Source organism: Zalophus californianus, chromosome 11 (assembly GCF_009762305.2).
Source record: "Zalophus californianus isolate mZalCal1 chromosome 11, mZalCal1.pri.v2, whole genome shotgun sequence".
Lineage (NCBI taxonomy): Eukaryota > Metazoa > Chordata > Mammalia > Carnivora > Otariidae > Zalophus > Zalophus californianus.
In genome coordinates, this window is record NC_045605.1 from 101723485 (window position 1) to 101750144 (window position 26660).

Genomic DNA, 26660 nt, shown 5'->3' on the forward strand with positions numbered 1-26660 from the left:
GTTCTAGAAAACTGCTATACAACACTGTGCACCTAAAAATTTGTTAAGAGGGTAGCTCTCATGTTTAATTGTTTTTACCACAATAAAAAATTTAATGTGATTCTTTGAGATTTAGATTTATACGCTGTCTCAATCTGTTCTCCAATAGCAATTTTTGAATATTTTAAAATGATTATCAAGCAAATAATCTGAGTAGTATAAAGTAATAATCACAGTAACAAGTTACCTACATGGAACAATAGGCTGAAGATTTAAGAAATTTGATATAAAGCAGCCAAGAGCAAGGAAACTGACTCATGCCACAGCAACATTGCAATAAGAAACAGAACATTATTTTCTAGCAAGATAAGACCCTCTTGAAGTCAATGGAATATTTGCTAATATGAACATTAAACTTGTAGACTATAAGTCTACAATGGCTGGAAATATGCTTATTCTTTCCAAAATGAGTTTTATAGGAAAAGAATTATTGAATGACTTTGCATGTGGTAATTTCATTTGATCACAAAACTGATTTTAATCTTAAAAATTTGGACAGCCCAACAAATTGCAAACACTACAGCCATATGGGCAAGATTCTGAATTGCAGTCTTAGTGCTTAGGAGGAAAATGAAATCAATAGCCAAGTACTTTCATGTGAAGTAGCTTGAAACAAAAGAGAAAAACAAAATGACTCAATGGAGCCGAAAAACTACACCAGGGTGAAAGAATTTACTTTCCTTGGCCTAACCCAGAATCAAGGACTGAGCTTGGTCTTACTTCTTTTCCTGCTTCTGGTGTACTTGACAACTCTCCTGGGAAACCTCCTCATCATGGTCACTGTGACCTATGAGTCTCGCCTTCATACCCCTATGTACTTCCTGCTCCGTAATTTATCTGTTGCCGACATCTGCTTTTCCTCCATCACAGCTCCCAAGGTTCTGGTGGACCTTCTGTCACAGAGAAAGACCATCTCCTTCAATGGCTGCTTCACCCAGATGTTTTTCTTCCACCTTGTTGGAGGGGTGGACGTATTTTCTTTGTCAGTGATGGCACTGGATCGATATGTGGCCATTTCCAGGCCCCTGCACTATGTGACCATTATGAGTAGAGGCCGTTGCATTGGATTAATAGTGGCTTCCTGGGTGGGGGGCTTTACCCACTCCATCGTACAGATTTCCCTGTTGCTCCCACTCCCCTTCTGTGGACCCAATGTTCTTGACACTTTCTACTGCGATGTCCCCCAGGTCCTCAGGCTCGCCTGTACAGACATTTTTATGCTTGAGCTGTTGATGATTTCCAATAATGGACTGCTCACCACACTGTGGTTTTTCTTCCTCCTGGTGTCGTATATGGTCATATTATTAGTAGTAAGGTCTCAGGCAGGGGAGGGAAGGAGGAAAGCCATCTCTACCTGCACCTCACACATCACTGTAGTGATCCTGCATTTTGTGCCCTGCATCTATGTCTATGCCCGGCCATTCACCGCCCTCCCCACAGATAAAGCCATTTCTGTCACCTTCACTGTCATCTCTCCTCTGCTGAACCCCTTGATCTACACGCTGAGGAACCAAGAGATGAAGTCAGCTATGAGGAGATTGAAAAGAAGACTCATACCTTCTGACACGGAATAGACAGGTAGTTCGTGCCTTCTCATCACCCTTAAAAATGTTTGTCCATGAAATAAACTGTATTTATTCAAGGTTTCTAATTAATTTTTGTTTCTGCTAAGCTACAGAGGACTTTCAAAGATTCTGCTCAGCATGCAGTAATAATGTCAAAATATGGGTTCCATGTTACAAAAGAAATCAAATTGTTAGCCAGGGGAGTACATGTTGCTTTTGCAACACGGCCTTGCTAGAAACAAGGAAATCAAAATATACTCAGTTTTATCTATTTGGAATTTTCAACTCTACTGAGGTATTGTGTGAAAATAAAGGAAACCTCATTTAAAAATGGAGTCGGGAAGCCCTGAAGGGGGCGCTCTCACACTACCATTGGCTGTAAGAAGCAAGCCCGGCATTCCCCAGCAGGGAGAAGCCTGTTCTGCCCCCGCAGGAGGAGGGAAGAATTTCTCCTGGCCCAGCAACAGCCCAGCTAATGAGAACTCAGCAAAAACAGCCCCGCCCAGCTTCCGTCTCTCCCCTATTATCTCCACTTGCCTGTTTTTTTGCTGTAGTTGGCTTGTTCTGAATAGCAGTTCCTCAACCGTCCCCAAATAAACTCATTTTGCTGGTAAAATAACTGGCCCTTTTGGTTTTGTTTTAAGATTTTATTTATTTATTTGAGAGAGAGAGAATGAGAGATAGAGAGCATGAAAGGGAAGAGGGTCAGAGGGAGAAGCAGACTCCCTGCAGAGCAGGGAGCCCGGGACTTGGACCAGGATCATGACCTGAGCCAAAGGCAGTCGCTTAACCAACTGAGCCACCCAGGCGCCTCCTGGCCCTTTTGGTTTTTTTTTTTTTTTAAAGATTTTATTTATTTATTTGAGAGAGAGAGAGAATGAGAGATAGCACGAGAGGGAAGAGGGTCAGAGGGAGAAGCAGACTCCCCGCTGAGCAGGGAGCCCGATGCGGGACTCGATCCTGGGACTCCAGGATCATGACCCGAGCCGAAGGCAGTCGCCCAACCAACTGAGCCACCCAGGCGCCCCCTTTTGGTTTTTAAGGTCAGTATTACATGGTGACCACAGAGGAACCTGAAGGAGATGAACCCCTAAGTAACTCATGGCCCCTAGAAGCGTGTGAGGCACCACTTGAGCCCCTTGCACTCTCCGCTTCCCTGAGCCATCTTTTCCCTTTGGGTTCCCAAAGTCTCCTCTCAGATCAAAGTTCCCTCCTTCTAGCTGAGCTCCACAACTGTATTCGGAATCTGGTTTTATGTTGTTCGGAAGGCACTGCCCCTTCTGGTGACTACTCTTCTGTTTACCGAATCTCTGGTTTTGAGGAACGGCATCTGAATCTGCTAAATTCTCTCAGGAAGGTCCTCCTTCTGGGGCCCAGTCTGGTTCTATGTTTAAAAACTATGGTCCCGCCTCAAGAGTATTTTAAATTAATTGGACCAACTTAACCAAAATTAATTTAGAACTCCAATGGCCATTAGGGGGCACTTTTGATCTCCCCAAATTTGCTTTTCTTAGAAGACCACAGCTTTAAAAAACACAAACGGAATGGGATGCCTATTTCAGCTGGTATCTTGAGGCTTCCAAGTGTGTTCAGGACTCTAAAATCATCTCTCTACGAAATGCCATTTCCCAGTTAACTGAGGCAAACAAGCAATTGAAAAAAGACAAGCTTTTGAGGACTTGTTCTCCCCTCCCCTGTCCTCTTTATTTCCATCCTCACTTTCATACCCTCCACTTCTCTCACTGAACTTCCCATTTTTTCCAAACCTCTCCCCACGTCCTCCTCCTCTGAACCCATTAGAACCTGTTCCTTTAAACTTAGGCCCCCTAGGGATGCCTGGGTGGCTCCGTAAGTTAAGTGACTCTAGATTTTGGCTCGGGTCACGATCTCATGGCCATGGGATGGAGCCACGTGTTGGGCTCTGAGCTCAGTGCACAGTCCGCTTGTCCTCCCTCTGCTCCTGACCCCACTTGTGCTCGCGCTTGCTCTCTGTCTAAAATAAATAAAATCTTTTAAAAGAGTAAGATAAAATTAGACCTTCTGAGGATCCTAAGTGGTAAGCCCATAACTTCCTGTGTCTCCCGGACTAAGGATGAACTATGAGCCATGGCCAAAGATTTTCCTAGAGTTACTGGAGATCCTCATAGATCTGCCAAGGAATCTAACGGTGGTTCAAACTTACCAGCCAGGTTTCTGATTTGTACCAGCTAGCTCACATGCTCCCTGGTGAGGGCCGAGCCCAATGCTAGATGAAAGCCGCTAATTGGGATGATCCTGAAGGCTCCAGGACTGCAAAACAAGAGGCCAAGCCCCTGTCTTGTTATGTGATCAGGCTCACCAAACACTAAATGACTCCCCCTGGCAACCCCTAAGCTTTCCCAAAACCTGTTGATTTAAGATTCAGGCTCACACTCAGAAACCCAGGGAACCTGTGCATGACGATTACCATCAACTACAAATTGTTTTTAAGGAAAATTCTGGCCTTCCTATGGATGTAGAATCCATTCAGGTAGCCTTCAACTCTGTGTTCAGTAATAGGCTGAACTGGCATCTTTCCCTCCTAGTTCAAAGGAGCAGGAGAGAATGGGAAACTGTATCCACTCCAGATTTAGTTAATTTAGCAAATCAGCTCACCCGCACCATTGAGAATTCAACTAAAAGGAAGACCACTAAGATCCTTAGTTTTCAGTGCCAACAAATGGGAGTCCCCTAAATAAAACCCCCTCCTGGCCTCTGCTCTAGTCCTTGTGATATTCCTACGGTACCTGTAAAGAAACCCAAAGCCCGCGGATAGAGATTTGTCCAGAATCTCTGACCCGTGAACAATATTGTTATCCCTCATCATCTTGTTGTTCCAGCCCCAATATTTTGTTAGCCTGCATCCCCACTGAAAGCAAGTATTCACTGACTGATTTATGTAGCACCTTCTTTAGCATCCCTGTGGATAAGGCCAGTCAATATCTGCCTCCGCTTGGGAAAGAAAGGAATATGCCTGGACAGTAATGCCTCAGGGTTTTACCTAAAGTATTTCCTACTTCTCCCAAACCTTAAAAGCGAATTTGGATGATGTAAAGTTACCTGGAGGCTCTACTTCATTACAACACGTACATGACTTACTTCTCTGCTCCCTTTCTGAGGCCTCTCCACAGCAAGACAGCATCCACCTGTTAAAACTTTTAGCCTTAGTGGGACACAAAGTCTCGAAGGAGAAATTGCAATTTTCTTGCACTCAGGTTTGATATTTGGGGTACCTGATTTCACAACAAGGGCTACCTTTAGATCCAGATAAGCTCCATGGCATCTTGAACTTCCTCACACCCAAAACTAAGCACCAATCGAATCTTGAGCTGCCTGGCTGCTGTCAAAATTGGATTCTAAAATCACTTATGACCCAACCCCTTTACATTTTCTTTTATTTTATCCCTATATATTTTATTAAAAAAAAAAACAATAAACCTGACCCTGTTATTGGGGAAGATCAAGATAACTTAGGTTTTAAAGTCCTAAAGGAAAGCTTGGTAAATCCCCCTGCTCTTGGACATCCCAATTATCAACTTCTCTTTTTCCTTTTCGTATTTGAAAAGGAAGGGAACACCCTTGGGGTACTCACCCAAAACATGGGGTATTATAGCCAACAGCTAGAGCCTATGACACAAGGACACCCCCCCTTGCCTCATAGCCATTCCTACCAACACCCTTTTAGTCAAGACCATTGAAGAGATAGTCATGGGATTCTCTCTAAATATCTTTGTACCCCATGGAGTTGAAGCCCTCCTGAATGCCCATCACACTCAACACATTCAGCCAGTTGTCTCACCTCCTATGAGACCCTCTTGCTAACCGTGCCTCATATAATTCTTGCTGTAAGAATTTTAACCCTGCCACCCTTCCCTCCTCTACAGATGATACTCCTCATGACTATTTGCCGCTGACAGATCTTCTCCTGACCCCCTGTGAGGACTTACAGGAAACTCCCTTGGATAACACTGATTTTTCATGGTTTACCAGTGGTTTTTATTAAGAGATGAAAATGGTAAATATTATGCTGGGTATGCTCTTGCAACTCCTTTTTTTTTAAAGATTTTATTTATTTATTTGAGAGAGAGAATGAGATAGAGAGAGCATGAGAGTCAGAGGGAGAAGCAGACTCCCCACCAAGCAGGGAGCCTGATGCAGGACTCCATCCCGGGACTCCAGGATCATGACCTGAGCCACAGGCAGTCACCCAACCAACTGAGCTACCTAGGCACCCTTGCAACTCCTTTTTTTTTTTTAAAGATTTTATTTATTTATTTGATAGAGAGAGCGAGAGAGCACAAGCAGGGGGAACAGTAGAGGGAGAGGGAGAAGCAGGTTCCCCGCCGAGCAGGGAGCCCGATGCGGGGCTCGATCCCAGGACCCCGGGATCACGACCTGAGCCGAAGGCAGATGCTTAACCATCTGAGCCACCCAGGCGCCCCTGCAACTCCTTTTGAAATCATTGAGGTGGTACCTTTGCCCTTGGCTACCTTGGCCCAGTAGGCTGAATTGTATGCTTTTGCTCAGGCCTGCATTTTTAACCAAGGACAAAACTGCAAATATCTATGTTAATAGTAGGTAAGCCTTTGGACTAACTCATAACTTTGGGGTGCTATGGAAACAGTGAGGCCTCCTCACTTCCAAGAGGGACAAAATTTTAAATGGTCTTTATGTTCAGGAATTATTAGGTGCCATACTCAGACCAGCTGCTTTAGCGATTATCAAGATCCCTGGGTATCCCAAACTTGATTTCCTGGAGGCTAAGGGAAACCACCTTGCTGATATTTCCACAAAGAAACTTTATATACCGCAACAGGAGAAGGGAAGAATTTCTCCTTGACCTGCAACAGCCCAGCCAATGAGAATTCAATAAAAACAGCCCCTCCCAGCTTTCTCCTCTCCCCTATAGAAGCAAGCCCCTCCCCTCCGTTCTCCAGACTCACTTATTGTTCACCATAACTTGCTTGTCCCAAATTGTAATTCCTCTGCTATCCCTAAATAAACTCATTTTGCTGGGGCGGGGCGGGGGGGGGCGGAATAGCTCCTCTGGTTTTTAAGATCAACAATTGACAAAAATGGCACATACTTAAAGATGTACAACTCAATGTTTTGATATATGTAAATGATCATTGGGGGAGACTGCATTAAGGTAGGATCTCTGTTATTTCCTACAACTGCATGCAAATCTACAATTGTCTAAACTAAATTTTCCATTAAAAAAACACCTGTCTATGTATATACTCAGAGATTCCCACTACATTCCTGCCCTGTTACCAGGAAGGGAGCTGAGACACATACTAGAGACATAATGTATCTTGGGCATGGAAATTCTACAAGGTCTTTCATAAGGTAATCACATCTTTCCGAAGTTAACACATCCAAATTAAGTTCATATTCTGACTCTATAATATCAATAAGGTAACCATTACCAGAAGATTGTTCCATCTAAAGCCCGCATCCCAGTGGTTGAGAGCAGGTTCCTTGAAGTTAGCCCAGCTTGAGTAAGATTATGTACCTCACCAATTATGAGTTCCGTGAGCTCATGCAAGGTACTTACCCTGACCTTCCTCTGAACTGCAGGCCTGTTGGCCACACGAGCACTGCATCCCCTCAGCTCCTGGTGCTTAGCTCTAGCACAGAACTCAGGATCCTGTTTCTAGTCCTTCTTCTCTTTCTTCCTATCTCTCCCACTAGGTTTATGCTTTACTTATTATTGTATCCCCAGCATCGGCATCAAGTGGAATATAGTAAAAAAGGCATTAAAAATTGTTGAATTAAGACAACTCAATGATTTCACAATGTTTCTCAATCATTTCTGCAACTCAAATCATTGGAGGATATGGTTAAAAAAAACAACTGATTCATTTTTACTCTCTGATAACATGACTCCCTAAAACTGACAGAAACTTATGAAGCTGCTTTAGACCATGCATAGACATCAAAAAGTTTGGAATGAAATGGAACACATTATTTAACATATCAACTCAGTATGTATTTGTTTACTTATGCTATATATAGCTGCTGGAAGTTTTTTTAAATCTTAGATCTTAAAATTTTTGAAACTAAAAAAATGTTCACATCATGATACAAATCTCAGTCCACAAATCAGATGTTCAAAGGCCCTGAGTTGGGGATTTGCCCAGATCATCCAAGAAACAGCCAGGAGGGCTTTGTAACTAGATGAGAGGAAGCAAGGAGGAGCGAGGTAGCAGTTGAGGTCCGAGAGATCATGGGGCCACAGGACCTGGCACTAGGACCTTTTAGATCATTGTAAGGATTTTGACTTTCCCATTAGGTAAGATAGAGGGTGTTGAAAAGCAGAATAATGATGTTTTAACAGAATCACAGGGGCCACTATGATGAGTAGACTGAAGAGGAGTAAGGACAAAAGCAGGGAGACCAATTAAGAGGCTGCTGTATTAGAAATAATAAAGACATGACTTAAGGTAGTAAGGGTGCAGTTGGTGAGAAGTTGGAAAAATTCTAAAGGTCAAGCAAGTAGGATTTGCTGGTAGACCCAGTGTGGATTTCCTGGCTACTTGTGTGTCCTGTGAGAGCTTGGTCATCAACCCATCAGTTCCTTCACTCCTGCCTAACAACCCCGTCAGGTCCAACGGTCCTTCTAATACTTGTGTGTCACATGTCAGAACTCCCCCTGCATGGGTGACATTGCCTGAGGAAGTTGTTCAGAATCCCTAAGAATCGATACTTATTTCCCAACAGGAAAATTACTAAGAGGAAACACCAGAGTTAAAGGGGTGGGGGTGCGGGGGGCTCTGGCTAAACCAACCTAATGGGATTCTTGCTGAGGTGATCAGATATGAGGGTGGGGGATTCTGGCTAACCTGACTTAGCAGGATTGTTGCTAAACTTGGACAATGCAGAGACAGACACGGACGTCCAAACATTGAGTCCTGCTTAAAAAATTCAGGGGAGCCTGAGTAGAGTTTGGCCAAGGACAGAATCTTTCTCACTGCTAGACAATTTTAGGCCCTGACAAAAATGGGTGTTCCTAAGTGTGTGGGCCTAATTATGTCCTAATTACTCCCTCGGAAACAACCTCACCATCAGCAGACATTTTCCATAGCCACATCCAACTAGAATCCCTCTGATAATTCTCGCACCAGGTTTAGGATTAAGAAATTGGTAAATAGGATGGGGCACTGTGAATCAGCATGGGAGAGACAAGAAAATACTATTCCCTGAGGCTTCCCTTTTCCACGTAAAGACGGAAGAGGAGCCACTGAAATCACCAGCCTTCAGAGGGTTGTGTGACACAATTTCCCGAAGCTGAAGAGTTCCCAAGGTTCACGTGAACATAAACTCAGATGGAGTCCTTGAAAGAAGGCTGGAGACTTTAGGTAAGAAGTATAACTCTACATGAGTGTGTGTGCCTGTAGTGTCTGGATGTCTATGTAGAAGAGTGACAAATGAGAGTGAGAAAAACTGAAATCTAGATATAATCATTAATATTCACAAATACATTTTGACTAAAAATGCGATGTGTACATAAGGTACCGTATTCCGAGGTTCACCTTCAGTAACAGCACAAATAAGGACTAGTGACCAAAAAAGGCATTGTGAAATGAGAGACAGAGAAATAAGTTCAGTTTAGAATTAGAGAAAAGGGATTTTTGTTTTCTGGGACCCTCTAAATTGCACAGAGAGACTTTTTGCAGGCCCTGTTTCCCCTACATGGATGTCCTCAGCCTGAAATCTGTAGAGGTATTTATTTTGTTAAATTTAAAAGTAGAGGGGAAAAATAAAATATTTTAAACCTTCAGAAAAGTTGAAAGAATTATACAATAAACACATACCGTTCCTCAGGTTTACCAAAAAATAAAAATTTTCAAGCAATGATTTTCTCTCCATGCCTTCATGTTGGCATCCTTTCTTTCCAGCCAATCTTCCCACCTACAAGCAACTTTTTTTTTTAAGATTTTCTTTAATTGAGAGAGAGAAAGGTAGTGCATGCGCGCAAGCGGGGAGGGAAAAGAAGGAGGAGAGAGAGAATCTCAAGCAGATTCCATGCTGAGCGGGAGCCCCAGCTGCGGGGCTCTATCCCAGGACCTGGAGATCATGACCTGAGCGGAAGGCAGATGCTTCACCCACCGAGCCACCCAGGGGCCCCTGCAAGCAATTTTTATATATTCTAGTTGTTCCCTAAAGCCAGAGCTCCCTTTTTCTCCATTCTTATGTGTCCCAAACATAAATGTCACCCTCTCCATGCAGATTTCTCATAGCTTCTAGTGAAAAATCATCCTTTTCTCTCATGCAGCTCATCTATCTTCATCACTCCCATAGTACTATTCGATTTCGATTCTTTTCCCACTGGTTGTATTTCTTTCTCTCAAATAACCTAGAAATCTGCCAATTTCCCATCAAAATTTGCTAAACAAGTGGATGGATTAAAAATAGGAAAACAATGGAGGCGCTTGGGTGGCTCAGTCAGTTGAGCATCTGACTCTGATTTCAGCTCAGGTCATGGTCTCAGGGTTGTGGGATCGAGCCCTGTGTCAGGCTGCATGCTCAGTGGAGAGTCTGCTTGAGAGCCTCTCCCTCTGCCCCTCCCCCCACTAGGCACATGCACTCTCTCTCTCTCTCTCTCTCTCTCTCTCTCAAATAAATAAATCTTTTTTTAAAAAAATAAAAATAAAAATAGGAGAAAGATGGAGAAGCTGAAGGATGTTGTCCAAATTACCAAAGGTAGTTTGTGAATATGGGACATGCTGCAAACAGGCCTGACTTGGGGTTTGAGGTACCTTCTCCCCTTTTGTGTAGATAGCCTATTATTTACATGCAGGTCCCTGTGGAAGACTTTCATAACTAGGTTGGATCTCCTCAGTAACTATTGAGTCGGTGTTTTCTGAGGATCATTTGCTCTCTCTTTACATAGTCAGGATTGATAGCTCAGCTATCATTTAGTTCAACACACCCCCATTTACCGATGATCCTCCAGTATTAAGGTTACCCAACATAGTACTAATTTTAACAGATAAGCAGCCTATATGCTGACACTTTTGCATATGTTAGTTCGCCTAATCCTCATAGCTTCCCTGTGAGATGAGTATTATAAGCCCCATTCCATGGATGCAGAAGTGAAATCTCTCACTTGCCCAAATTACAAAGCCAGGACTTGAGTCCGAAAGCTCTCACTGCAGAGACCATGCACTGGACTTCTCTGGTTTGCTAAGATGATGTCAGACAAGAAGGCAAATCAGGCAAGCTCTTTTCTTGCTACCATACACTGTCACCACGCTCTGGGTCATTCTTACTACCACTGAAAGAAAAACATCTCCTATTTTCTTCAAAACAGTATGTTCTGATGAAGCTGTTTTAGAATACATGTTCTGGGAAATATGCAGTCCCTCCAAGAGATTGTTGGACTATTTAAAGACTGTGTGTCTGTGAAAGCAACTGACCCAGAGTTTTTCTTTAAGGAAACACACACATAATCACATTTATTATGGATTATAGATCAGACAATGCTCTAAGTATTGATGGTTTTACAGACATTAGTTCATTTAATCCTCACAAAAATCATATGAGGGAGATGCTATTGTTTCCAAATACTGATGCAGAGACTCAGGCCAAAGGGGTGAAGTAACTTGCCCACGTTCACACTAAGTCCCTGGCTGGGATTTGAACAGGCAGGTCATGCCAGAGTCCCCCAGGTACCCTCTGTATGCTATGATACCTCTTAGTAGCTTTTTCAGCTTTCCATATTAAATAGACTTTGGACAAAATTACACACAGGTGAAATAAAGCTTGATGGGAACCTGAGCTAAGTGAAAAGAAATATCTTCCCTGGAACTGAAAAACATACCCAAAAAAGTAAGTGCACCTTTCTTTTGTTTCTAATTATGGTAAGAAAAAGATTAACTGCAAAGAAAGAAATTAAGGCCCATTTCAAGGATTCATGAAAGAAAAAGAAAGGAATTCAAAAGCAGTAAGATTATACAGGAAGTATGCATTTCGCCTTGTAAGAAACTGCCAAGCTGTTTTCACACATGGCCATGCCATTTTCTGTTTCCACCAGAGTTCCAATCCCGCTCCATTTTCGCCTGTTCTTGATATATCTGTCTTTTTTATGTTAGCTATTCTAATAGGTATGTGCAGTGGTTTTAATTTACATTTCCCCAGTGATAAATGATGCTGAGAATCTTCTCACATGTTTATTTGCTAACCCTATATCTTCTTGTTGAGGTGTCTGTTCAAACCATTTATACCTTTGTGTTTCGTTTGGGCTGTTTGTTTTCTTATTATTGAATTTTAAGAGTTACAGCCCCTCTACTCCTGGGTACTTATCCAAGAGAAGTGAAAACATATGTCCACACAAAGACTTGAAAATGAATATTTATAGCAGCTTTAATGTGTAATAGCCAAAAACCTAAAAGTAACCCAAATGTTCATCAACAAGTGAATGGATAAACAAACTGTGGTCTATCCATCATTTAAAAGGAAGAAAATATTGGTGCACACAAACACATGGATAAATTTTATGGGTGAAAAAAAACAAAAAGGAAGTCTATATTATAAGATTCAATGTATACAAAATTCTAGAAAATACCAACTAATGTATAGTAACAGAAAGCAGATCAGTGGTTGCCTGAAGAAAGAAGGGCAAAGGGGACATATAACAAAGGGTCATAAGAACACTTTTGGGTTGACAGATATGGTAACAATCTTAAATATAGTGATGTCATGGATATATGGTTATATCCAAACATCAAAGTAGGCACTTCAAATATGTGAGTCTATTATATGTCAATGATAGCTCTATAAAAAATAATAATAATTTTTAAGAAACAAACTAGAACGATGAACAGAAGAGAAGATCTGAGTTACACTTTCATTTCCACAGCTGAGGAGCTATTCAATGGGGGTTTTGGTACTTAAAGTAGTGTAAATAAAGGTAGAAATAAAGAAGTCTTGTGAAGCGAGAATAGACCAATAGAGAAGACCTTCATGGCTTTAAAATTTTCTCATTTTTCATAGAATTAAATTTGCAATTTAAAAAAGGGAGGAGTGTTTCTGTGGAGTTCAGTCCAAAGGGAACCATTTTGCAGATACGGGTTCTTAGACCATTTAAATGGAGCATGCAATCTGGAAAAGAAACCAGCCAGACACATTGCCTTACCCACACATCAAACTGACCCCATTTTTATATCCCTCGTGCCCAAATAGTCCCTTTCTGAATATTTAACATCCACCTGTTTATCTTAAATGCTTAGAACTTCTATTCATAGAACATTATTTTTATGCCACATCTAAAATATTTATAATTTACAGAAGAATAATTAGATGCATGCTTGTGTTAATCAGATGTCATTTTCTACACATTAGCAATAACCTCAGAACAGCTTTTTATGTGGTGAAAAAGTGAGAACTAGTGAGCTGCTAGTTCTAGTTTTCAGCTCACTAGTTTTCAGACCTAATACCTGACTCTGTGTGATATATTAAGGGACAGTGAACAATTTCTAAAATAATATTTTTCATTTTTCCCAAGCTACACAAAGAAGAGGAAACATGATTCAATGGAGTTGGGAAATAGCACAAGGGTAAAAGAATTTATATTTCTGGGACTTACTCAGTCCCAAGACCTGAGCTTGGTCTTATTTCTTTCTTTGTGTTTCATGTACATGATAACTCTTCTGGGAAATCTCCTTATCATGGTCACTGTGACATGTGAGTCCCGCCTTCACACCCCCATGTACTTCCTGCTCCGCAACCTAGCTGTGCTTGACATCTGCTTCTCTTCCATCACTACTCCCAAGGTTCTCGTGGACCTTCTGTCAAAGATAAAGACCATCTCCTATACAAGCTGCATGACACAGATGTTCTTCTTCCACCTTCTCGGTGGGGCAGATATTTTTTCTCTCTCTGTCATGGCCTTTGATCGCTACATGGCCATCTCCAAGCCCCTGCACTATGTGACCATCATGAGTAGGGGGCGATGCACTGCCTTCATTGTGGCCTCCTGGGTGGGGGGCTTTGTTCACTCCATCGTGCAGATTTCCCTGTTGCTGCCCCTCCCCTTCTGTGGACCCAATGTTCTTGACACTTTCTACTGTGATGTCCCACAGGTCCTCAAACTTGCCTGTACAGACACCTTTGCACTTGAGCTCCTGATGATTTCCAACAATGGCTTAGTCACTATCCTGTGGTTTATTTTCCTGCTTGTGTCCTACACAGTCATCTTAATGATGCTGAGGTCTCACGCTGGGGAGGGCAGGAGGAAAGCCATCTCCACCTGCACCTCCCACATCACTGTGGTGACCCTGCACTTTGTGCCCTGCATCTATGTCTATGCCCAGCCCTTCACTGCCCTCCCCACAGATAAAGCCATTTCTGTCACCTTCACTGTCATATCCCCACTGTTGAACCCTTTGATCTACACCCTGAGGAACCAGGAGATGAAGTCAGCCATGAGGAGACTGAGGAGAAGACTCATGCCTTTTGTGATGGAATAGTGTAAGAATCTCCAACCTCTTCATCACCAAGAATTCCTTCCATTATTTTTTCTATAGAGTCATATTTATATACTTGAATATATTGTCAATAAACCAACTATACTTACTAGATAACAATTTATTTTCCTATTTAAGTTAATAGGTTACTAATAACTCAAACTTCTGGTGAGTATGAAGTAACTAGTATTACAGGATTGAACTGATTGATGTATTTCTATTTGAGGACAATTTATGGCAGGTAAAGAGATTGATCGAATCCTTTTTCAAGAGGTAAGTTAATAGAAGCCTAGATATGAGTGATTTGCTCAAGATCTTATATCAAGTGAATTGCAGAGATAAGTCTTCAGACACCTAATCTATTGTTCTTCCTCCATATGAATGTAATGTGCTACATTGCCAGAACTGTCTATACCAAACTACAATCCTGTTCTAGAAAAGATCTTACAATCAGTGCTTCTGTAGCACACATATATGGATACATATGGCCTATCACAGATTAAGAAATTTTCTCAGCCCAGTTAAACTCCATATGGGTTCATGACCTTTTGAGAACCTCAACAGTACATAATGGTTGTCCTCCCCAATTCCTATCAGTAATGAAGAATCTTAGGAAGATTTCCCCATATGTCCTAAAAGGATTTATCTCATGTAGAACCAGACGTGCCAGATTCACATTCTCAAGATAAATTTAGACAAAGGCAGAACCTCAGGGATCCTAAATGAAGAGCAACCCATTTTTATTATTGAAGAACCGATTTTCCAGTCTCAGATTAGCTTCACCATTGAGGATTTACATTCTTCCCACCAGAGAGGAAGAGAGGAGGTGTTAAAGAAGGTAAAATTCTAATGTCTGTTTTTCAATCTGTTGATGTTTGGGAAGAGGTGGTACAGGCTAGAGTTTTATCTGAGAAAGCTTCGTAAAGAAGTAAAGTAAAAAGTAAAACATTGTGACCTGGATCCAAATCCCATCTCTGTTATCCATCAGCTGTGTGATCTTGAGCAAATTATTTTGTCTCTCCACAGGTTATAGTTCACTATACAAAGATACTTATACTATGCATCTCATGGAGTCATTGGTAAGGTTAAAAGGAGATGGTATGTGTGAAACATACAATGCCCAGCAGATAGTAAATGTTCAGTGCAAGGCAAATGTCATTCTCAATGTCACACTTACGGCTCTGCCTAACACACATTCAATCCCCCATTAGCCTGTTACACTCTTCTCTTGTATGTCCCATATTCCTCATTATTAGGGGGGAAAAAAACCCTGATGGGATAAAAAGCAAAGGAATGTACATTGAATTCAAAGCATTTATCATCCTAAAACTTCTAGCTTTCTGTCATGACAAGAGGTTTGCTTGCTATTTATACAGCTTAAAGAGATAAGTTACAATGCAGGAGAGTTTCAGAGCAAAAGAAGATAATGAGTCAAAGATAAACCCTGGCTTTGAGAGTAAGATAAGGGACCAAATTGAAAAGTCAGAGTCAGTAGGATAGAAAAGAGTCCAAGGAGAGTTAGCCAAAGGGCAGTGAGTGTTGAGGACAGACTTTAGTTACAGCTGTCATCGGATCTGGGCTGGCCCCATAAGCATTCATTAACTAACTGGCTCAATTGTTTGCAATTTCCTGTCACTTTGATCAATCAATTCTAACTTTTTACAATATTAGCCTACCTCCTCTATCATGAAAATTCTAAGAATAATTCATACTTGTCAAGTCACCATTCATAGAGTCCTGCTACATTACTCAGGTAGCTTTGCTCTCAACAGTCCTTAGGCTTTTCTTTATGAAATTACCTATAAAAGATGCATACCACAAGCCACTTTAATAGTTCATTTCCTGCAAATGTGTCCTTTCCTTTCCTTCTTATCTCTGGTCACTCACTTAAATCAGATTGTTATCGCTATGTCAGAATTGGATAGCACCAAAGATATAGGGGGTCTGAATCATTGTATTGCAGAAGCATAATCCCAAAGGGCAAGAACCCAGAAATCTCTGCCACACCATTGCTCCTGACACCTCTTCAAACCATTCAAAATGTACAACATAACCTGATCAATAATTCAGAGGAAGGGGGAAGCAATAGCATCTGATTACACAAACATACATCATTTATCTGGATGACATCAAATCACAACTTCAACTGCATTTTTTCCATTTCCAATTTTTATTATTTTTTAAGTTCTGCTGCTAAGACCATAGAAAATGTAACAGACTCTGGGCATACATATAGCTTTCAAATTACCCTTTCTTGCATTGCTCCCTGAATCAAACAGTTAGTGATAAACATCTCTGGTACCACAAACCAAATAACATAAAATAATGCTGAAGTAATTAAACTGATGAATATCAAGAGCTGTCACTGTGCTACCTCCCTAGGGTTTAAGTGATCTATGGATCTCAGACATGTAGTAGATTAAAGTAATTGCATGGTGGGGGGCGGGGGGGGTTGTGCCTGGCTGGCTCAGTTAATAGAGCATGTGACTCTTGATCTTGGCCTTGTGAGTTTGAGCCCCACGTTGGGTGTAGAGATTACTTAAAAATAAAACCACTTTTAAAAAATAAAGTAATTGTATAGGGACAATGTACATATTGTATTAAACAGAAACTGCACAGATAAATCTACACTGTCCAATCTCTGAGAGCTGCCCTAACAGTAGCCACAGGGCTTTAATTTTTCCATTGGTACACTTTTACTTAAGTTTCATTTCCCAGCTGACCGCAAGCAAGCTGATTTTTGTCAGGAGGAAGACTGCACGGTCCTTGGTGTGACTGAACACAATGCTGTCTTCTTGAGCCAAAGAGGATAATGCACTGTCTCATATGCTTCTTCCAGAGAAAAGGGTATGTCCTGAATGTGCACTGGGACCCCTGCATTATGTGTGAGATGGGGCAGAGAAGAGATGAGGGGGAGGGAGGGGAAGGGCTTGGTGACATTTTAATGACTCCCACAGGAACTCCACTGAATTGGCCACTTAGCTTTCTTGTTCTTAACCAACAATATTCCCTTTGCTCATTCCTATATTGGGCTTGTGGCTGAGGGACTAATCGAAGGGGCTGAGAAACTGTAAGGCAAAGATGAAGAGTCAGTAGGATGTGATTCCCTGAGGCTGCCTTTTCCCATCTGAAGGAAGAAAATAACAAAATCACTAACCTTGAGGTAGGCTTTCCATTAAACATAGAAATTCCCCAGAACCTACTTCTTCTAAGGTGCAGTTGGAGCATCATAAGAGGATCAATTTCCCACTTGGAGACTGAAGTTAGTTAGTGTTGGTATGCATGAACTTCTGAAACTGAAAAGCTGTCAGTGTTGATTTTTCAGAAACACTACAAGTGTATAGGATGTTCCTGTTGAAACCAAAATTCTAATGAAGCAAATAAAAGTGGTGTTTCTTCAGTCTTAGGAAAAGGGGAAGTGGGGCTTACAGAATACAAGAAGAAGGTGAGTTGGCTTCAGGGATGTGATATATTCTACTTGGCAGGATGTTGAGGTTCAAAGTGTTGAAGGTAGTTGAAAAGGTGCTAATATCCCAGTTCTCAGGAGGGTGACTGCCGCAGAAAAACAGCACCAAAACAACAATTCCTGAATTCAGTATGTTTCTTGGCTGGGAATGGAAGTTTGGGGGCTTTGAGTAAAGTGTTTTGATAGCTAGTTTATCTATGCCCTCATGTGCTAATGAATATGAATCATGCTCCTGAAACTTTTAGGGATTCAATTAAGAGTAGAGGTTTTTCAATATTGGGAAAAAGAAAATTGTGACACGATTTAACTCCATGTAGAGAATGGGGCGGCATTTGCTTAGTGGGAAGCCGGGGTATGAGGGTAACCCTCTGGCTGCAGGCTCTGTCCAACATGTTTGATAAGCTTGTTTCCTAAGGATGGTCTCCTTTGAGTGGATTCCTAAGAAATTCTTGTGCTCTGTATCTTGACCTTGCAAAGACACGTAAGATTGTATTTCTTTGCCCATCCCCCCACTCTGTATTATGCATGTGTTTCAATGCAATATGCATAATCTAATACTCTCAAAGTATCCTTCCCACTCTTCGTAAAAAGACAGCATCCATTGGAACCCACCAGATCCATTATTTCCAAGAGGAGTTTATATTTAAGGTGATGCTACTCAGATCTCATTTCTGCACCTTGCACAGGAGCTCTGCATGCCGTTGATGCAGGCTCTTGGTGAAGGTACCTCTGAAGACTGCAAAGTCTGCTCTTCCAAACTCTGCTTTTTTTCCTCCCAGTCACTCTGATATCCTCTCAAAGGAGAGGTGTAGTCTCCTAACACCCACATACTACTTTCACCTGATTTGGAAAGATTATTTTCTTCTTTGCAGCATTTTCTGGGAAGGGCTGATCACCACTGGGAAGAAGTATAGTTGCAGTAGTTAAGAGTGTCAGTCTGCAATAAGATGGATCTTAGTTTGAGACATGGCTCTACCAGTTGCGAGACATTGAGCAAGTTACTTAATCTTTCTGTGCCTCGGGTGTCCTCATTTGCGAAATCAAGATAATATCTATTTCACGTGGGTACAATAGGTTTGGGAAGAGATAAAATGAAGCGGTTGGTATAGCACCTAAGAATCACTCTATAAATGTTCACTGAAAGCAAGCAAAAAATAGGGGTGCCTGGGTGGCTCAGTCGGTTAAGCATCTGCCTTTGGCTCAGGTCATGATCCCAGGGTCCTCAGATAGAATCCTGCATCGGGCTCCCTGCTCAGCGGGAAGCCTGCTTCTCCCTCTCCCTCTGCCTCTTCCTCTCTCCCTGCTTGTACTCACTCTCTGTCAAATAAATAAATAAAATCTTTATTTAAAAAAGCAAGCAAAAAATAAGCGGAGTAGAGCTCCATTATTCTGCTCACATTTCCATAATGCTGACATCTTGAAAGTTGCATGTACCCCCACCACCCTTCCCTGCCCACAGAGCCTGATACCCAGATGACTACCTTTCCAACTGAGGGTTGGTTTTTATATGAATACCTATATTTACAACTGCATACAAAAATAAATGTATTGGTGTTTTTAAGCAGATATGTAATACAATATTCTGAATTTTTTTGAACATAGTCTTAGCTCAAATCCCTAAGCAAAAAAGAAAAATATTACTAAAGGAGAGATTGCATTTTAAATTTACCCCGAAATGTTGGGAAGAAGGCTTTGAACCAATAGCAAGGTGAGCCACTCTCAGAGAAGCCCCCACAGATGGACCTGGCTTGTGTAAGGAAGGAGCTCTCACCTGAGGCTCGTGACACAGAGTAGCCAGCTGGCAGAATCAGCTTCCTCAGCTGCTTCCAAAACAGACATATAATCTCACCTCCTCCTTAGAAGGATCCTGCGTATGAGGTAGGTCTTATTATCGTCGTGTTGCAGATAAATTATAATGGTGCAGGCTAAGAAATAACTCTAACCCATGCCCTATGAATCTTATAGTTTGGAATCTTAGTTTGGTACTGTTAGTAAGTATCTTGCCAAAGGTCATACCAGCTAAGAAGTGGTAAAACCGAAATTGCATAAGTGTTCCAGATGATCCACCCATGTGTATCCCAAATGCACGTGTGGGGCAATACTGTTCATCTGGGCTCATAGACAGGGTTTACAAACATTGTGTGTCCAAATGGGACTGGTTTTTATGTACATCCCCCAAGATTTTGTACCTCCTCACGTTTCTTTCCACTGATTGCACAAGCTACAATACTCTTACTGTTTTCACTGTAAACTTCTTAAAGAAAGGACAGATATTTGAGTCAGCTTTCCCTCAAAAAGATCATCTCAGGGGTGCCTGGGTGACTCAGTCGATTAAGCATCTGACTCTTGATTTCGGCTCAGGTCATGATCTCAGAGTCATGAGATCGAGCCCCAAGTCAGGCTCCCCACTGGTCATGGAGCCTGCTTAAGATTCTCCTTCTTCCTCTCCCTCTGCCCCTCCCCCATCACTGGTGTGTGCACTCTCTCTCTTTCAAAAAAAAATCACCTGACTGTCATCATAATGGTTAATTTTATATGTCAGCTTGACTGGCCACAGGGTGCCCAGATTAAACATTATTTCTGGGTGTATCTGTGAGAGTGTTTCCAGATGAGATTAGTTTTTCAATCAGTGGACTTGGTAGAGCAGATGAATTGCCCTTCCCATTTAAGGTCTATGTCCTCCAATCTTTGGGGACCTGAATAGTTTGACAAAAGGTGGAGAAAGGAGAAATTCACCCCCTTTCTCCTGCCTCACTGCCTGAGTCAGAACATCTCATCTCATCATTTATACCAATGCTTCCCTGGTTTTCAGGCCATCAGACTAGGACTGAATCATACCAATAGCTTTCCTGGGTCTGCAGTTTACAGACAGCAGGTCGTGGGACTTCTCAGCCTCCATAATAGTGTGAGCCAATTCCTCATAATAATTCTCCTTTTATGTATATATATGTAGGCACATATAGGTGCATTATATGTACATATTATATATTTTTTTAATTTTTTAAAGATTTTATTTATTTTACAGAGAAGGAGAGAGAGAGCACAAGCCAGGGGAGCAAAAGGCAGAGGGGAGAGGGAGAAGCAGACTCCCCGCTGAGCAGGGAGCCTGGTGTGGGACTCGATCCCAGGACCCTAGGATCATGACCTGAGCCAAAGGCAGACGCTTAACCAACTGTACATATTATATGTATATATGTATAGATTAGGAGAATCCTAATACAGTCATGGAAATAGTATGTAAAGAAGAAAATAAAGAAAATGGATATGGTAAAGAAAAACAGGAGAAAGAAGGGAGGGAGGGAGAGGACAGGGGGCACAGAAAGCTCTTAGGTTTATTGCAGTGGTGTCCAGAGCAAAAGATTTGAAACCTATTAACTTATCATTCCAGTATCCAAAAGAAAGATTCTAGAGTGGATTGCTGTCATGCATTAAAATATGTTTCTGCAGTCCAGACTGATCAGACTCCTTCTGAAATGATTTCTTTACCTTCTAGCCATGGTGAGTATAGTAAGGGGAATTCTTAATTCTGGCATCCTGGAGACCTGAAGTCTCCTGCAGTCATTATTCTGAACATTTATTCTTGCCACTCCATATCGTTACTAAACCCCCAAGACAGGGAGACTGAGCTGAATCGGAACAAATGATAATGAAACGGGGAGGGAGCTCTTATGTTTCTGTGGGAGCAAAAAGGAGAGTACTACGTGGGGAACCGTGGTCAGTTAAGGATTTTTTTTCCCCTAAGATTAGAAGAGCAAAAAGAAAAAGAAATGCAGAAATTAAAACTAGAATCAGAGAAAGAACTACAGGGCAGCCTGCATAATACTAGGATTTGGGAGGACCTAAAGTCCCTAAGTGGGAGAAAAATAAGAAGGCAACCCTCAGGTTGTAGCTGGTAAAGGCTACAATGACAAAACTCTACAAGTAACCATTAGGAAAGTGAGTAGTCCATTAGTGTCACTTTCAATGAAATTCATTTTTTTAAAAGATTTTATTTATTTATTTGACAGAGAGAGAGACAGCGAGAGAGGGAACACAAGCAGGGGGAGTGGGAGAGGGAGAAGCAGGCTTCCCGCTGAGCAGGGAGCCTGATGCGATGCGGGGCTCAATCCCAGGACCCTGGGATCATGACCCAAGCTGAAGGCAGATGCTTAACAACTGAGTTACCCAGGCGCCCCTCAATGAAATTCATTCTTTAGGCATGAGATTAAAATGTTACAATCACCACATGTTCATTATGTTTTACATTTTATGGAAGTATAATATACATACATACAGAAAATGTCCATGAGTGTATGGCTTGACAAATTTTCACACACGCTGATACGCCTTTGTAACAATCACCCTGATCAAGAAACAGAACATCATCAGCACCTCAGAAACCTCCTTCGTGTTTCCTCTAGTTTTGTATCTTTTTGTCCTTTTTATGAACAAAATAAGAGAGTGTGCGCTCCTTTGTGCTTGGATTATCTGGCTCCATGTTATAAACACAACGAGGTTCATTTATACTATTAAACATAGTGTAGATCATTCCCACTGATGTATTGGGTGGATTTAACACTATTTATCTTTCCTACTGTTGATGGGCATTTGTGTCTTTCTCCAATTTGAAGCAATTACAAATAGCACTGCTATGAACATTGTAGGATATGTCTTGTGGTGCATGTGACATGTGTACAGATTTCCTAGGAGTGGAATGGATGTCCTTATGTATGTATCTCCATCCTATGTGATACATATAGAGCATGAGCAGATATAACCTGACAGTAAAGAGGCTCTGCCAATTTCACACGCCCTTTTGCAGTGTATGAGCATTCCAGTTGTTCCACATCTTCACCATCACTTGGTATTTCTCATCATTTTCAATTTGGCCATGTTGGTGTGTATGTACTAGTCTCTTCCTGTCATTTTAATTTGCATTTCCCTGATAACTAACAAAGTTGAACTGGCATTTGGATATTCTCGTTTGTGCAGTTTTGGTTCATATCTTTGCCATTTTCTGATCCAGTTGTCATCTTTTTTGTTCCTGATTTGTAGACTTTTTTATATATTCAAGACATGAATATTTTTTCAGATATACATATTGTAAATACCTCAACCCATTTGTGGGTTATCTTTTAATTCTTGTGATGATGTAGTTTGTGAACAAAATTCTTCATGTAGTTGAATTTATGCTTATTATTTATTATTTTAAGTGTCAGATTGCATAGTAAAAGTACAATTGAATAACTTCACAGACCTGTCACCTGTATTTCAGTGACCGCAGTGATAGAACCTATCTGCTTGGATGACTGAGTCAAAAGCCTGGATAATCTTCCACCTACTGGTGGCATGCCGAATTGCAGGCACAGCACATGCATAGAAAAAGAGCTTCCTCCCAAGGCAAACACCAAGAGTCAAGAGACAGAAAAGACAACAGAAGATTTTATGACACATTCTTTAACTGCTTTGTTATTTCTTCCAAACATATACTTGAAAAGGATCTGTGACCCAATGGATCAGGGAAATTATACCAGAGTGAAAGAATTTATTTTCCTGGGTGTTAGCCAGTCTCAAGAGCTAAGTTGGGTCTTGTTTGTCCTCTTGTTTATAGTGTATATGACAACTCTGCTGGGAAACCTCCTCATCATGGTCACTGTGACCTGTGAGGCTCACCTTCATACCCCCATGTACTTCCTGCTCCGCAATCTCTCTATCTTGGACATCTGCTTTTCTTCCATCACTGCTCCCAAGGTCCTGGTGGATCTGCTATCAAAGAGAAAAACCATCTCCTTCAATGGCTGTGTCACTCAAATGTTCTTCTTCCACCTTCTTGGAGGAGCAGATGTTTTTTCTCTCTCTGTGATGGCCTTTGATCGCTATGTAGCTATCTCAAGACCCCTTCACTATATGACTATCATGAGTAAGGGACGATGTACTAGCCTGGTGCTGGCTTCCTGGGTGGGGGGCTTTGTCCACTCTATCGTGCAGGTTTCCCTGTTGCTGCCCCTCCCCTTCTGTGGACCAAATGTTCTTGACACTTTCTACTGTGATGTCCCGCAGGTCCTCAAACTTGCCTGCACTGACACCTTCACCCTGGAGCTCCTGATGATTTCCAATAATGGATTGGTCAGTTGGTTTATTTTCTTCTTTCTCCTCATATCTTATACAGTCATCCTGGCGATGCTGAGGTCTCATGCTGGGGAGGGCAGGAGGAAAGCCATCTCCACCTGCACCTCCCATATCACTGTGGTGACCCTGCACTTTGTGCCCTGTATCTATGTCTATGCCCGGCCATTCACTGCCCTCCCCACAGATAAAGCCATTTCTGTCACCTTCACTGTCATTTCCCCTTTGCTCAATCCAATGATTTATACCCTGAGGAATCAGGAAATGAAGGCAGCCATGAGGAGACTAAAGAAACGACTAGGGCATTCAGAAAGGATTTAAATTCTGTAAGAATGAGATAGCTCCCAAAGGTAAATATAGACATTAAACTTCACTTTCTCAAAATGGGAAGACATCACTTTAATGCCAAAAACAAAGGGGCATCTATGGACATCATGGAGTCCTCAAAGGAGTTGGTTCTGTAGTATAGTATGTGCTAAGGACCTCTAGGTGACACTGCTTTAAGGTGAAGCTCATTCATCACTTCCATTACTCACTTTTAATTATTCATTCGGCAAATATTTTACAGAACACACAGTATGTGCTTGACAGCGCTAGGATTCAGACTGCTGCAAGAAGATTAAATATAGTCACTTTCCTAGAGCCACACTCCAAAATGCTCTAATGAAGATATGAGCAAAGTGCTGTGGAAATATTGTAGGCACTTTACCTGAGAGTTCAAAAGGCATTTTACAGTGAGGAGACCTTTTCAAGGGGAAGAGACAGAGAAACACAACCCAGGAAAAGAAATCAGTATTACAAATGGAGAGACTGGTGTAAGAATAGGCCACGTTTGTGCAACAGTGAGCTCAATGTAGCCATGAAGTAGCGCACTCATGGAGTAAATACCACTAGTTGACATTTACAAGGAAAGTCAGGAAAGCAGAACTCCATTTGTGGTCCCTTAAGCAATGCAAATCCATGATTTGGAGAGGATCCTCAGATCACTTCAAAGCCATGGTTTCCTCCTAGACAGAAGGAGGTAATGCTGTGAGTGGGAGCATTCATCAAGAAATAACAGTGTTGGGTAAAGGCTGTGGACAGCTCACCTGGATCTGTGCAAGGCTTAAGCAAATAGAGATGCTAAGCACTCCCCTGGTGAAGAAACTGACTCCTCATTGTATAGTAGGATTATCCCAATCACAGATGAGTCAGGCCCAAATTCCTTATTGTTTCTGCACATAGGGACCCCACAACTTTTTAACACTTTCCACTCAATCCATTAAAAGGTAAAGAAAGCATGAAAGGTCATAAAAAGCATGAAGGCTTAATCATTGAATCTGGGAATTTGCTAGTCTTTGTAATGAAAGGGATGAGAAGGATACTGGGAGAAGGCTTACCTAACAATCCAACTGATGTTTTGCTGGGATCTATTGATTTTACTAGACTATGTCTCTCTTCCTGATAAAGCTCAAGCCACAGAAACTGGCACTCGTCTGTTAATCAGAGTAGATCAAATGCTGTGACAAAAACACCCAAAACCAAAGTACTTACTAACTGGAGTAAAAATTTATTTCCTGCTCATGGCACAGGCCAACGCTGCTCTTTAGAAAGAGCTGTTCCGTGCATCATTTAGAGAGATAGGCTTCTTCCACCTTGGGCTCCACATTTCTCAAGGTCCTTAGAGTCTCTCCATTCATCCAGCAAATGGAGAAAGGGAGAGAGGATTAAGAATCATGGGGGGCAGGGGACACCTGGGTGGCTCAGTTGATTGGGTGTCACAACAGGTGTTGTGATCTCAAGGTCATGGGATTGAGCCCCGGGTGGGGCTCCATGCTCAGCAGGGAGTCTGCTTCCCCTTTCCTTCTCCCTCTGCCCACCCCCCAACTCACGGGTGCACATGCACACACGCTTTCTCTCTCTCTCTCTCAAATAAATAAATCAATCTTCTTTAAAAATGTGAAGAATTATGGGGAGAGGGGAAGGGTCATTACTGGCCAGTCCTGAGAGTGGTATGTTCCACTTCTGATCATATTCCATTGACCAGCCCTTGGTCATATAATCCCAATTCACTGCAAGGGAATCTGGAGAATGTAATCCAGCTCTATTCCCAGAAAGAAAAGGAGAACATGAAAAATGATGAACTCTAGGGGCACCTGGGTGGCTCAGTCTTTAAGTGTCTGCCTTCGGCTCAGGTCATGATCCCAGGGTCCTGGGATCGAGCCCCGCATCGGGCTCCCTGCTCCGCGGGAAGCCTGCTTCTCCCTCTCCCACTCCCCCTGCTTGTGTTCCCTCTCTTGCTGTCTCTCTCTCTGTCAAAAAATAAATAAAATCTTTAAAAAAAAAATGATCTCTTCCACACCTACGATTCATTGCTAAGAAATCACGGTTGGATTAGATTACAAAGACTAGGACTTTGCCTCTAAAAGGATTCTCTTAATGTGTAGATGTGCTGGAAGTACTGCTGGACCCTTGGAACACACAGGGAACCAAATTGAAATGGAGGAAATCTGGGGAAAGGAAATTTAATTTAAAGGAAGGGGAAGGTGATCAAGGTAAAGGTAATCCTGGGAATTAGAGTGACAGTAAACTAGGTCAGGTCCCAAAAGCTAAAACACTGGAGTTAAGTGCTCAAAGAAGACTGGCCTGGTAGATACCCTTAGAGAAGACAACCCTCACTTAACCCCATAGTTACCATTGGCTAATTGTAAACAAACATTTATTAATGCATTTAGAAACTCCTACAGAGATGAGTGTCTTTTTCTTTATTGATTGTCCTTTCCTATGTTCTGTTCTATTCCCACCACTCAAAAATGTTCTGAATCATTTTCTAGTATTAGACATGCTTCCCCAAGCATTAAAATTCCAATAAAGACATAAGTTTATCTTAGGCTAGATCCATCTGCAGACCAGATGACCATTTACTACCTGGTTCCATCTTTGCTCTGGTATCATCGTTCTCCAGATCTTATGTACTTTTCACAACGACACCTCTTTTTTTTTTTTTTATCCTATCTC

The 26660-nt window shown here is 41.8% G+C and overlaps 4 protein-coding genes across 4 annotated transcripts in view; 3 read left to right on the forward strand and 1 right to left on the reverse strand.

Moving 5' to 3' along the window:
- Positions 1-26660, reverse strand: part of LOC113914732 (olfactory receptor 1440-like) — a 166686-nt gene that overhangs the window by 116486 nt on the left and 23540 nt on the right. The gene's annotated exons all lie outside the window — the stretch shown is intronic.
- On the forward strand, positions 678-1613 carry LOC113914738 (olfactory receptor 4D10). Its single transcript, XM_027580216.1, has one exon. The coding sequence runs from the start codon at positions 678-680 to the stop codon at positions 1611-1613; it is 936 nt and encodes a 311-aa protein (XP_027436017.1).
- On the forward strand, positions 13160-14095 carry LOC113914737 (olfactory receptor 4D11). The gene has a single exon (XM_027580215.1). It carries the CDS (start codon positions 13160-13162, stop codon positions 14093-14095), a length of 936 nt encoding a protein of 311 aa, XP_027436016.1.
- LOC113914736 (olfactory receptor 4D9) lies at positions 23049-23984 on the forward strand. The gene has a single exon (XM_027580214.1). The coding sequence runs from the start codon at positions 23049-23051 to the stop codon at positions 23982-23984; it is 936 nt and encodes a 311-aa protein (XP_027436015.1).